The 13,901-nt window shown below is 36.5% G+C and overlaps 1 protein-coding gene across 1 annotated transcript in view; it reads left to right on the top strand.

The window, feature by feature from the left end:
* LOC142221976 (uncharacterized) overlaps positions 1–4,696 on the top strand; it is a 39,850-nt gene extending 35,154 nt beyond the window's left edge. Inside the window, exons 6-10 of the mRNA XM_075291870.1 lie at positions 2,216–2,373; positions 2,439–2,637; positions 2,709–3,796; positions 3,946–4,171; positions 4,236–4,696. Coding sequence (XP_075147985.1) covers positions 2,216–2,373; positions 2,439–2,637; positions 2,709–3,796; positions 3,946–4,171; positions 4,236–4,533 — 1,969 coding nt within the window. The 3' untranslated portion in view covers positions 4,534–4,696. The remainder of the gene's footprint in view (positions 1–2,215; positions 2,374–2,438; positions 2,638–2,708; positions 3,797–3,945; positions 4,172–4,235) is intronic.
* Positions 4,697–13,901: the final 9,205 nt, after the last annotated feature.

The following is a 13,901-nucleotide window of genomic DNA, read 5'->3' on the forward strand; positions in this document are numbered from 1 at the left end:
TCACAAAGAGGTGTGCCGAAAATGGTGAGTATCGGTCCATATTTTAGTATAGCCCCCATAAGAACGATCTCCCGATTTAACTCCTTGGGTTTCTAGAAACCGTAGTTTTTATCTGATATGCCTGAAATTGTAAATATTCTGGTATTTTAGGCTCACAAAAACGTGTATCGGATTAAGTTTTTATCGGTCCATTTGGTAATGCCTCCATATAGACCGACTTCACTTCTTGAGGGTGTAGGAGGCGCACTGATCATGAAAATTGCTTGAAACTCAATGTAAAATTTCCAGATTTTACTTCTACAGATTTAAGATTTCAAATCAAGACGTTATTTTATAATTTTCTTGCACACTTACAAGAGATGTTAATGATTCCTCTAAACCTCAAACAAAAATGGTTCTTATAAATCCAGAATCTGATATAGTCCTCATAGGTGAAATCTTTAAATTTATCTTCGGGTAGTGTCCTCAAGTCCTCAAGCCCTCCTGAAATTTCAAAGGAAAACCTAATATTTGGTTCATGGTGGTGGGTATTTAAGATTCGGCCCGGCCGAACTTACTGCTGTATATACTTGTTTAAGACTCAATTAAGACTTTAATTTGAAAATTTTGTGAATTTTGTGTATATAAATAACAACTACTTGTGCCTAGTTTCAAGTCGATAGCTTGTTTCGTTCGAAAGTTAGCGTGATTTCCACAGACGGATGGATAGCCGGACCGACAGATATATATCTAGATCGACTCAGAATATATATACTTTATGAGGTCTTAGACCAATGTTTCGATGTGTTACAAACGGAATGACAAAGTTAATTTACCTCCCATCCTATGATGGAGGGTATAAAAATGAACCGGAGAACTCTTTTAAAGAGTATAGCCTGGGGAAATCCCCTGAATGGCAAAAAAATAAATATCCAATCTCAGTTGCATAAAAACAAATAAATGATAGAAAGTAAATATTTATAAGTCCTTAAAATCTGATCATAAAATTTATGTACGGGGATCACCCTCTACCTTCACTGCATATTTAAAAAATCCGAAAACTTGCAAATTGGGCAAATTGAGTTGCCCCTATCTACCGTTCAGTAAATTTCAAATAAATCAGAGAAGTTTGAAGAAATTCTGAAAACTTTCAATTTTCAAAAAATCAGGCAAGGAGAAGGTGTAACTCCTCGAGCACACAATCACGTACCTTATATTCATTTACTCACCTACTCCCACGTTCCTTGTAAATTTCAAGTAAATCGGATGTCTTCTTCCTAGATCAAAAATCCAAAAAACAAATTTGGTGTTTTTTTTGTCCAGAGGCAACCCTAAACTTCTCTGAAATTTGAAGCAAATCGGAAAGAAGCAATTTGCAAACAGGCGGGCAATGGGGAGCTCCATCTTCCCGTCTAAATATTAAAAAATCTGGTACCCAATATTAACTTCATAAGCTCCCCCATGTCCTCTGTAAATTTCAAGTAAATCGGAGTAGTTTTGTTGTTTCACTGTGTTTAAAAAAGTCTTGCAAAGACGATGTCCCTTTCCTCGACCAAAAATAAAGTAGCAGATGTTTGTCTATACGTCACTCGCAGCTTTCCCTGAAAATGTCAAGCAATTCGCTAAACTTTGATCTAAGGGTGAGGTCTCTCTCTCTTTCTGACCAGATATCAAAAAATGAGGTACCCTATTTCCGACACGATCAAACTTTCGTTGTCTGAAAATATCGGTTCGGACGTCGTAAATAAGCTTTCAAGAAATTTTTTCATCGAATTCTGTAGATTTATATAAGTACTAATATTAAAAATATTTAATATCCTTTATGTGCCTAAAAGAAGTTATGTAGTCAGCATCTGCAGAAATTTTAAATTTTATCTCGGCCTACGGGCTCTGAGAGTTGGCCATCTTGGGTGCATGTAACCACGCATTGATTTCCACGATTTCTTTGAACTCTTGCTAGTATCTCCTTTAATTCGTAAATTTTAATAAATGTTTGGTCAGTATCTTGGACACAGAAGGGAGATTTTGACTGAATTTTTGATTCTATGATCCAATCTGCATACCTGCAAACCTATAAACAAGAAATAAACTCTTAAGTTGTACCTTCTAATTATTGATGTTTTCATTGTGCTAATGTCAAATGATACAAATCTATGATAGAGTATTTGAGACGTAGATCACCGACCGGCGCAATTTAACGACATTGTTATATTCATATAATTTTATTTCCTTACAGCGATGAAAGACCGATTGCCAATCAAACGGAACTTATCTATTCGGTTTTTGTAAATGGACGTCCTGTATTGGCTGTAACGGCGGCAAATGATATGAAATTGGTTAGCGAATCCGAAGTGGCTACAGTGATGGGAAAAGAAATTTTCATGAAAGCTGAACGTAAGTAAACGACGTAAACCAAATATTTAGAATTTCGAAACATACATAACGATTTTCCATCCTAGCCTATATGAGAGAACCTCAAGCTACACCCTTGGCCCCGGCAACCCATAGTGGTTCAGTGGGATTTATTGATTCCATACAAAATAATACCGTCCTTATAGTGGTGAGTTCAATAGCAATTCTGTTGCTATTTCTGCTGCTCATAGCCCTGCTACTAATGGGAAGATCACATGTGAGACATAAAAATCAGGAAATCAATAGGTAAGTTATGGACATTTTTTTAAAATTGTTCGTGGGGATGATTTAATACCCACTCTCATATTTGTATATAGAACCACTAGCCGTAATGAACTTATATCCGAAGTCCAATCGGTACGTCCCACATCAAGTGTTACTGCTCTGGATACGGGTCGTACAACCGCTGAATCCCGTGATGGAGGTATACAGAATTTTTCCTTTGAAAATGAGAATGGCCGTGAGAGACGCGAACCTCGAATACATTTTCCGGGGCCACCAACAACACAACAAAGTGTTCGTAGATCTTCCATTACCTCAACTGATAATACATCCGACTCTTCGGTTTATTGTCCAATAAATCCCCCGGCTGCAGATGTCCAACGTATATTGGACGAAAAATCATCGGGATTATTTGAGCGTAGTAAACAATGTCGCCACAATCAATATGATCGTGCCGAGGAGAATGAGGAAGCAGTATATACCACAGTGATTTCAGAAAAGAAACGTGATAAGGCAAGACATAAACCCAAACGTCGTTATATCTCCGAAAATCGGGTAGGATCATTGGAAACAAGTCCGGTACAAAGTCAACGTGAATACTCTGGCGATGAGGGTCGTTCGCCAAATCTAGAGAGAACCTATGTTAATTTCGAAAGATCCAATGTGGAAGCCTTCAATCCTCATAACAACTATCATCGCAATAAGTTGTTGCATCAGAAAACCATATACACTGACAGAGATGGCTTGGCGAATCAACCATCCAATGAAGCCATTAACAAAGAGATTATTAGAGCTCTGCAACCAACCGAAAAGTCTTCAGACTCTGGAAGTATAGGCTCATTTTTATCTATGCAATCGGTGAAAGCTTTTCCCAAAACTACTCTGCCTGAACCTTTGAATCGTGTTCTGGAACCTGTATTTGTCACCTATTACGATAATGTGGAGAATGTTCATCACGCCTCCTCGGGTAAGGCAGCAAGGGGACACCATAAAAAGCGTTCACAGCGTGATGTGTTAGATGCCACTACCATTGCCACCATAGAAGGTTTTCCCACGCCCAAAGCTCCACAGAAAGTACCACGTTTCGCTTCGCAAAGCGATAATCCCGATCCTGGAGTTGTGGGACCCATAGTTTGGGAAAGGCATAAGAAACGTCTAAGTGCCGATGATATCTTGGACAATGGTAATTACGAACGAAGAGAACGTTACTGATCAACTTTTCATGTTTTCTCTCCTCAACTTTTTCATCTTTTTGTATGTCCACACTTGTCCTCTCTTCCCTTCTCACCCCGACCTATTTACCACAACAACTCTACATATAAACACTCACAGAATTTGAGGATGGTGATGCTACCCGAAATCATAGAAATTTCGATTATTATAGTCCTTCACGTGATCCAGCCGCCATGCGAAATCATTATGAAGGCCTGCTAGAGGGAGCCATACAAATGTACTCCAGCCAAGATGATTTACCCATGCCACTGCCCAATCGAGATTTTACCAATAATCGTAAGCCTACGAAACGTGAATTGCGAGGTTCATCAGCTGGGGCATCCAAGTAAGTTTAGAGTCAATAATTTAAGAAATTTCTCATAAATCCAGAATGATTTTTTGTTTTACAGCAACAATTTGAAATCGCAAGCATGCGATAATCGTCCTTCAACGGCTCAACCGGCGAAAACCACAAAATCGAATCATTCCACGCAGCCTCCTTCACCCACAGTCGGTGCTTGGGATGGTGGCAGTTCACATGGATCCCATCAAACTCTGGTTAGACCCATGAGTGCCGGTCCATTTCATCGCCCTGTTGAATTTCAGAGTCAACCTACATCTTCGCGCCACGTTCAGGATCTTTCCACAGCTCCTCTCATTGAGGCTATACAAAATGAATTGCGCAAATTCCAAAAGGAATCCAATTAGAAGTATCCTTCATTTTTCACCTCGATCATATTGCAATGGGACAATTCAGTTATTAAGATGCATTGATTGTAGCTGTTTTCTATTCTCTTCAATTTATTTTACACAAATATTTAATGCATTTAAATAAAGAGAGATCGTATCCTTAGTGTAGAATGTAAAAAAAGCGATTTGACTTTGGGATGTAAGATTTTGTTAGCAATGCAGGATGTATATGAAGGATAAATCCATAGAGATATATTTTCAATGAAATTCCCATGAAAGGCTTAAAGAATTTCTAAAGGCAGTGGTTTCACATTGCGATGCAAGTTACTGAATTTGTGTTTCTTCGATGAGAAATCATTCAAAATTGAGCAGTTTGGGAACAAACAAAATAACCTGCCAAAGGGTCAGTTGAAAGTTTACACCTTCGATTGGCCACCAGACCGAAGCGCCGGCCGATCAATCCCCGCTCGTATACAACGACCATGTGGTGAAAATAAATACCAAATATTATCGAGAAAATGTCATAGTATTGAAGCCAGTATTGGCGCTCTGGGCAGACGAACAATTCGATCATGGACATTCCAACAGAATTCAGCACCATCGCACTAAGCACAAGCTAAATCCGTTGGAATTTTGTGCCTGGGTCATTTTGGAGATCAAGGTTAGCACAAACCAGTACTAAAGTGTCGATTATTTCAAGGCGGCGCTTCTCCGGGAATGGACCAATGGACCACCGCAGAGCCACTTTAATGATGCGTACGATGGTTTTGTTGGTCGTTTAAAGGCCATAATTCGTGCCAACGGTAGCCAATACGAACAACTCTTAACTGACTCTAAAATGTGATGCTATTTCGCACATTTTAGTAATTGCGGCAGCTGCACTTACCTGATCCAAAAATACCGAACGGCGTTCCACATTCCAGTGAAACCACTTAGAGAAGCTTTGAAACCCTCTGAAATGTCACCAGCATTACTGAGGTGGGATAATCCACCGCTGAAAAAATTTTTTGGTGTTCGGTCGTGGCAGGAATCGAACCCACGACCTTGTGTGTGCAAGGCGGGCATGCTAACCATTGCACCACGGTGGCGAATCAGCCTTGCTTAAGTCTTTGCCTGACTTCAGTAGTGGAGTGACCCTACCAATTTTCAAGACATCGGATGAGTGATTCCAAGGACAATTTAAAGAGTATGGTCAACTATTCAATTCCCAATATTCACAAATGCTTCAGCATTAGCATAGAAATTCCATCGGGACCTAGCGACGTTGATACTTTTGCGCTATTGATCCCATTGGTAACTTCGCTGGGGTAAATTGTGGTGTGTCGCTACCTGGAAGACTGCCGATGCGACAAATGTCTATCGCTCTCTGGATGTTCAATAAATTGTCGGATGAAAAACCTCGCACATTTCTTCGGATCCATCAGCATCACGTCACCCAAGGTGACGGAGATCCAATCATCCCTTGTATCTGGATTCGAGAGGGCTCTTCCTGTTGACCACAACTTACCTGTGCCAGTGCCTAGGTTACATTGCTGCACGTTTTCCATCCATGAGTTCCGACCGTGTTCGTCGACTATCTTTCTAATCTCTAGATTTAATTCCCTGATTCTTGGATCAGCAGGGTTAGCATATTGGCGTTTATCGCGTTCGCCGGCAAGTACCGCGGCTTCTGCTGGAGATTGGGCCTCACTTGGACAATTCCACTAGCAGATATGAAGCAAGCGGCTTCTGCGTCGATGATGTCTCGGAATATCCTCTGGATAACATGTGCTTCGGAGAGGAACGGGAGTTCATAGAAGCGATACTAATTTTATATTCCTGGAAAAAGGCGATGACGAAGATTACTTTTTGTACCAAATACACTATGATGTTGTGCAAAATGTTTTTTGTTTGACGCGGGAAAATCTTTTGATACAAAAATAATGACAACAACATCTATCCTATACAATTGGAACGACATTGACAAGGATCACTTAACGACATCCAAGGATAATTAAAATTTCGTGAAACATTAGATTTAATTTAAGATTATCTCAGTCAAACTGACTAAGATGTGTTGATGGAACACAAACTAAAATATTGGTGCTGAATAACTAAATGGGGTTGAAATCAAAACGTTTATCAATTTTTATACCCTTCACCACTACTGTGGTACAGGGTATAATAAGTTTGTGCATTTGTATGTAACGCCAAAAAGGAAAAGTCTGAGACCCATCGTTTAGTACACCGATCGTCACAGAATTGAATTCTGAGTCGATTTAACGACGTCTGTCTGTCCGTCTGTCTGTTCATGTATTTTTGTGCGCAAAGTACAGGTCGCAGTTTAAGTCCGATCAAATTTGGCATAGGTTTTTTTTTTTTTTAACAAAAACAATCGCTATTGATTTTGGAAAAAATCGGTTCAGATTTAGATATAGCTGCCATATATATTTATCCCCGATCTGATCATAATTGGTGTGTTTATTAACCGAATATTCTTTGAGTCTCGAAAAACTTGCAAAATATCAGCCAAATCGGTTCAGATTTATGGCGATTTCGATTGGGAAAAAAGGTGCAACATTCTCGAAATTGATTGCAACATATCAAGGAAACTGTCATAGATTTTGGATCCTTTATACCTCACAATATTATAAATTAACAATAACTTTAGAATTACGCTATCATTTGGGCGAAATGTCAATTAGGGAAAATGTAGTGTAACAACAAGGCAATATATTTTTTGCGAATCGAAAACGCCTTTAGATATAGCCCCCAAATATATCTTTCGTCCGATTTGGACCCATATGGCAACAGAGGCCAAAGTTTACTACCGATTTTCGTGAAATTTTGCACAGAGAGTGGAATTGATATTCTACCAATGCTTGGTAAATATGATTGAAATCGGTTCAGATTTAGATATAGCTCCCATATATATCTTTCGCCCGATTTACATTCATATGACCACGGGGGCCCAAGTTATTCTCCCATTTGCGTGAAATTTTGCAGAGATCGCAGAATTAGTATTATAACTATACATGTCAAAGTTAGTCAAAATTATTATGTATAGTTCCCATATATACGTACACCAGAGTTGGGGAAATATGGTAGACTGTTTCATATTTTAAACCCATTTTCAATGGGATTTCGTCCAATTGACTGCACCCTCAAAAAAATCGCTTCTTTAACATATGTTCCAAACATATTTTGCAGGAAGCACATATATTATTGGATACTGCCGAAACATTAATATGTTTGTTTTATGTGAACATATCATATGTTTGGAAGCATTTTGAGCCCAAAAATATTACATGCTTGGAAGAATTTTTCCCAAAGACGATTGCTCATTGCCTAACATTCTCGTAATTTTCACTTCCTCGAAATATTTTAGTTCTTGGCACCTTTTTCTGTAATACAAATAATGTTGAAGAAATTATTCACTTTTATAATTTTTTTAAATTTTACCTTTCGCCTGCACGGAGAATCGAACCGAGGACTATACACTTTGTAAGCCAACAAACTACCCACTGGATTACGTAGCTGTTATAATCACCAGTAGATAATTATTGTTATAAGTTACACTTATAGAGCATAGTTTGCAGCGCCCACGAGCCCATGCAAACATAACATTATTTAACAGAAACATACATTTGTTTGCCACGTGGACTCTCCCGTCAACTCTCCCGGTTTCCATCTCTATTTCTTTCTCTATACTCTCTCTGTCGCTTTGAATAAAATATCACAACATATGTATGTTTAGTCGAAATTTGTAAATTTATATATGTTTGCATTCACACATATGATTTTTTGTTAAACATTCATGCCCCAAACATAATATATTCTAACATATTAACATAGATGTCCCAAACATTTAGTGTTAGTTTAGGAACATTCCTTGTTTGCACTTAAATATATTGTGTTTTAAAATTGTGCCCGAAACACATTTTGTTTATATCGGAACATATGAAAAATATATTTTTCTAACAGTGTGGATAGTTTCCACAGAGAATTTGTATAGCTCCCAGCAAATTTGAAGTAGTTGAGATGGTAACACAAATGTTTGTCTACATAGTGGTGAAGGGTATAATATAGCCGGCTCCGCCTGACTTTAGACTTTACTTAGTTGTTTATCAATAGATCTGTGATCATAACATGGGAATTCGGTACATTGACTCCCATGATATAGAACATGAGTTCGCCAAAAGGGCACAATTGGAAGCTGGAATCAACAATATAGATTTTTTAAACTTTATAGTTTTTCTTATCATTTGCCAAACTTTTTCTCGAAACTCCAAAGGCTTAGGGTTTCAAATCATTTTTTTGACATGTTTTAAATTGTTTGGAGTCGAGCATCTCTAAAATCCTTTGTTGAATGGCTAATTTATTTGTAGTTATTCAATCTTTTTTGACTTGTTGAGCATTATTGATTTTAATAGTTTTCAATTTCTAGTTTCCAGTTTGAGGTCTTAAGTTTCCAATTTTTAATGTTTTAATTTTTCGATCACTAAAGTCTACAATTTTGTTTTAAATTTATCACAAAACTTGTCACAGGCTAATTCAACGGCGACAAAAAACGCAAATGTTATGGACAAACAGAAGACCATAGCGACGCACAATCACGCAGAGAAGAAACATGATTGTCACAATCATATTCGAAGAGCAAAATAATATGATAGGAGCTATTTTTGCGGCAACCATGTAACATTTTCACCTGCAACCATGTTGGCTCAGTGAACATGGTTCTAAGAAAAATAAAATTGTCCTCTCTAAAATGTTATTATATTGATAAAAAGAATTATGTTTCCATTAAAAGACAATGGTCACGATCTGAAATGTTATGATATGCGTCAAAAATGTTTTTCTCTCAGTTAAAAGAACATGGTGACAACCTAAAATATTTTGATCTTTATGAAAAAACTTTTTTCGTCGTCGAAAAAAGGACGTCACTTCAGAAAAGAAAACAAAAAATTTTTATTTATTTTTTATTTATTTATAAACTAATTCATTGTTTATTTGTATTTACAATGTACACTCCATTTTTGGCTCTATTTCAATAATTAGTAATCATTCCATATTTGCGTCGGGCAAATGAAAAATCGCAGATATAATGTAACTGCAAATAAAAATAAAAGATGTCATATATCAAAATGCAGAACAAAAAAACAGGTACATTTTTTTTCAATTACACTTGCCTTCACATAAAACCACATGCCACTTCTGAATAAATAAATTAACACAAAACACAGTAATTCCGTATTCTCCGTCCATTCCAAGAAACAATCAACACACGACTGACGCGCAAAATGAAAATCATGTGTACCTGCTCAATGTTTTTATAAAATTTTTTTCGCTGCAAAAAAAAAAAAAAAAATTAAAAAATTAAATGGTCACGAAAACAATGTACATGGTCTTTATGTCCATGTAATGGTTCTAGACATGTATATACGTAACCTATAAAAATACTTCTTTCTCTGGAAAAAAGTAAAAAAATGAATGGTCAGGCACATGATTTTCCCCACCATGTAATGGTCTTAAATGCTATCATTTAAATAATAGAACATGTTTGCGACATTTGAGAACCATTTAAATGCTTATTGGCAACATATATTTTTCTCCGCTCGAAAATTATTTTTATAAGACAAAATACATGGTTTTCACGACAAGTGCCTACGATTTTGATCGACTGTTAACAAATGCGGCACCAATCTTGCAGAAAGCTTTTTCATCTGTAGTTCTTCATGCAAAATTAAATGGACTCGATCATTTGAGATGCCCATGATATTAGCAATTTCACGCACTTTTATTCGTCGATCATTTAATACCATATTATGCACTTTGGCTACAATTTATGTTGTTGTTGTTGTTTTTGGACGTCCACTACGTGGTTCATCTTCAATGCTTCTACGACCACGTTTAAATTCAGAAACCCAATTTTTTTTACTATTGCATATGAAGGAGCATCTTTTTTGAACGGATGCGTCTTTTCTGAACACCTCTTTCTATATGAAGGAGTTGCCAGATCGAAACAAAATTTAACATGTGTTCATAACAGAGATGGAAGTTTCCAAAACACTTAACTTTTGTCTGTTTATATCTCGCATTTTGTGCTAGGCTAAGAAGATTCCGAACTGCCCTCGTAGGTCAATTTTCGTATGAGGTAGTTCATTCTTGCTATAAAACAGTTTACTTTTTTCTGCGTAGTCAAAATTGTTAAAAAAAAAATAAAAATTGATAAACTTTTCCCATAGCCGAATGAAGGAGCACTTTCATTCACCAAATCATTGTGAATTTCTTGTCCCGATAAACCTTTTTTATGTAAATATTTAATGACAGCACGCAATTCTAATTTGTCCATTGTAAAAAAATTGCTGATGCGTCTTTTTTGAACACCTGTTTCTATATGAAGGAGTTGCCAGATCGGAACAAAATTTAACATGTGTTCATAACAGAGATGGAAGATTCCAAAACACTTAACTTTTTTCTGTTTATACCGCGCTTTTTGTGCTAGGCTAAGAAGTTTCCGAACTGCCCTCGTAGTTCAATTTTCGTATGAGGTAGTTCATTTTTGCTATAAAACAGTTTACTTTGTTCTGCGTAGTCAAAATTCTTAAAAAAAAATAAAAATTGATAAACTTTTCCCTTAGCCGAGGGGACCAAATTTAGAAGCCTGTCAATAGGGTCCCCGGTCTCAAAATATGGCTCACTACTTGGTCCATAACTCGGCTCAAACCATACAAGGACTTTTGTATAATCGTTCACAAACGACGGACATTTTGCTATTTGTGTTATCTCACCCTTTTAAGCAATAATATATTTTTGATCCCTTTGTATGGGAGGTACGTGAAGGAGTGGTCTGATCGGAACTTCGAATTTGTGTTAGTTTTAACCATCAATAAAGCCTTTCAATGTTTCGCTTTGCTACGATGCCTACTTCTATTTTTGTCCATTCGTTGTATGGGATCGAATTCAGTTAAATTGTGTGTGCCCGATTAAAAATGCGTAACCATTATAACAGGTTGGCTGATAAGTCCCCGGTCTAACAAAGAACACACACATTTTTTCAAGAGCGATACAACGATTATAACGTTACCATTTTGGTAGTACTCCTTCGGTTTTGCCTCAAAATAGGCCTCAGTTTCGGCGATCACCTCTTCATTGCAGCCAATTTTTTTCCCTGCGAGCATCCTTTTGAGGTCTGAGAACAAGAAAAAGTCGCTGGGGGCCAAATCTGGAGAATATGGTGGGTGGGGAAGCAATTCGAAGCCCAATTCATGAATATTTGCCATCGTTCTCAATGACTTGTGGCACGGTGCGTTGTCTTGGCGGAACAACACTTTTTTCTTCTTCATATGGGGCCGTTTTTCCGCGATTTCGACCTTCAAACTCTCCAATAACGCCATATAATAGTCACTGTTGATGGTTTTTCCCTTCTCAAGATAATCGATAAAAATATTCCATGTGCATCCCAAAAAACAGAGGCCATTACTTTGCCAGCGGACTTTTGAGTCTTTCCATGCTTCGAAGACGGTTCACCGGTCGCTGTCCACTCAGCCTACTGTCGATTGGACTCAGGAGTGTATTAATGGAGCCATGTTTCATCCTTTGCCATATATCGACTGAAAAACTCGGGTGTATTACGAGTTAACAGCTGCAAACACCGCTCAGAATCATTAAAACGTTGTTGTTTTTGGTCAAATGTGAGCTCGCGCGGCACCCATTTTGCACAGAGCTTCCGCATATCCAAATATTGATGAATGATATGACCAATACGTTCCTTTGATATCTTTAAGGCCTCTGCTATCTCGATCAACTTCATTTTACAGTCATTCAAAATCATTTTGTGGATTTTTTGATATTTCCGTCGGTAACCACCTCTTTCGGGCGTCCACTGCGTTCACCGTCCTCCGTGCTCATTTCACCACTCGTGAATTTTGCATACCACTTAATTATTGTTTATTTCGCTGGGGCTGAGTCCGAAAACTCATTATCAAGCCAAGTTTTTGCTTCCACCGTATTTTTTCCCTTCAGAAAACAGTATTTTATCAAAACACGAAATTTCTTTTATTCCATTTCTTTCACAATAACAAAAGTTGCTTCACAAAAGACGCTCTATCTCACAAACTAATTGGCTTACAGACGTCAAATTTTGACACGAATCATTTGAAGGTTGGTACTATATAAAAATAATATGCATTTAATACTAGCGACGCCATTTATGTGTCAGGCCGGGGGCTTATCAGCCAACCTGTTAGTTGTTATTGATGTAGGCCATTGCAAATGGGCTATATTGGACCACTTTTACGTATAGCCCCCATTTAAACCGGCCCCCAGATTTGGCTTGAAATTTGGTACGTAGTGTTAGTATATGTTCTCTAACAATCATGCAAAAATTGGTCTATATCGGTCCATAATTATATATAACCCCCATATACACCGTTCCACAGATTTGAACTTCGAAGCCTCTTGGAGGAGCAAAATTCATCCGATCCGGTTGAAACTTAGCACGTGGTGTAAGTATATGGCTGCTAACAACCACATCAAAATTGGTCCATATCGGTCTACAGTTCTATATAGCGATCCCCAATTACACAAAAATTGGTCCATATCGGTTCATAATCATGGTTTCCACTCGAGCCAAAAATAATCTACCAAAATTTCATTTCTATAGAAAATTTTGTCAAAATTTTATTTCTATAGAAAATTTTGTCAAAATTTTATTTCTATAGAAAATTTTGTCAAAATTTTATTTTTATAGAAAATTTTGTCAAAATTTTATTTCTACAGAAAATTTTGTCAAAATTTTATTTCTATAGAAAATTTTGTCAAAATTTTATTTCTATAGAAAATCTTGTCAAAATTTTATTTCTATAGAAAATTTTGTCAAAATTTTATTTCTATAGAAAATTTTGTCAAAATTTTATTTCTATAGAAAATTTTGTCAAAATTTTATTTTTATAGAAAATTTTGTCAAAATTTTATTTTTATAGAAAATTTTGTCAAAATTTTATTTTTATAGAAAATTTTGTCAAAATTTTATTTTTATAGAAAATTTTGTCAAAATTGTATTTCTATAGAAAATTTTGTCAAAATTTTATTTCTATAGAAAATTTTGTCAAACTTTTTTTTCTATAGAAAATTTTGTCAACATTTTTTTTCTATGGAAAATGTTGTCAAAATTTTATTTCCATAGAAAATGTTGTCAAAATTTTATTTCTATAGAAAATGTTGTCAAAATTTTATTTCTATAGAAAATTTTGTCAAGCTGAGTTATATACGTATTTAATCGACCTTTTTTAGTTTAATATATACCACGTATGGACTAACTTACAAATTACATAACTTGCCATCGGCAACCCAAGTAATTCGATTGTGGATGACAGTCTTTAGTACACCCTCAACAAAAATCGCTT

Source organism: Haematobia irritans, chromosome 1 (genome assembly GCF_050003625.1).
Source record: "Haematobia irritans isolate KBUSLIRL chromosome 1, ASM5000362v1, whole genome shotgun sequence".
NCBI classification, from domain to species: domain Eukaryota; kingdom Metazoa; phylum Arthropoda; class Insecta; order Diptera; family Muscidae; genus Haematobia; species Haematobia irritans.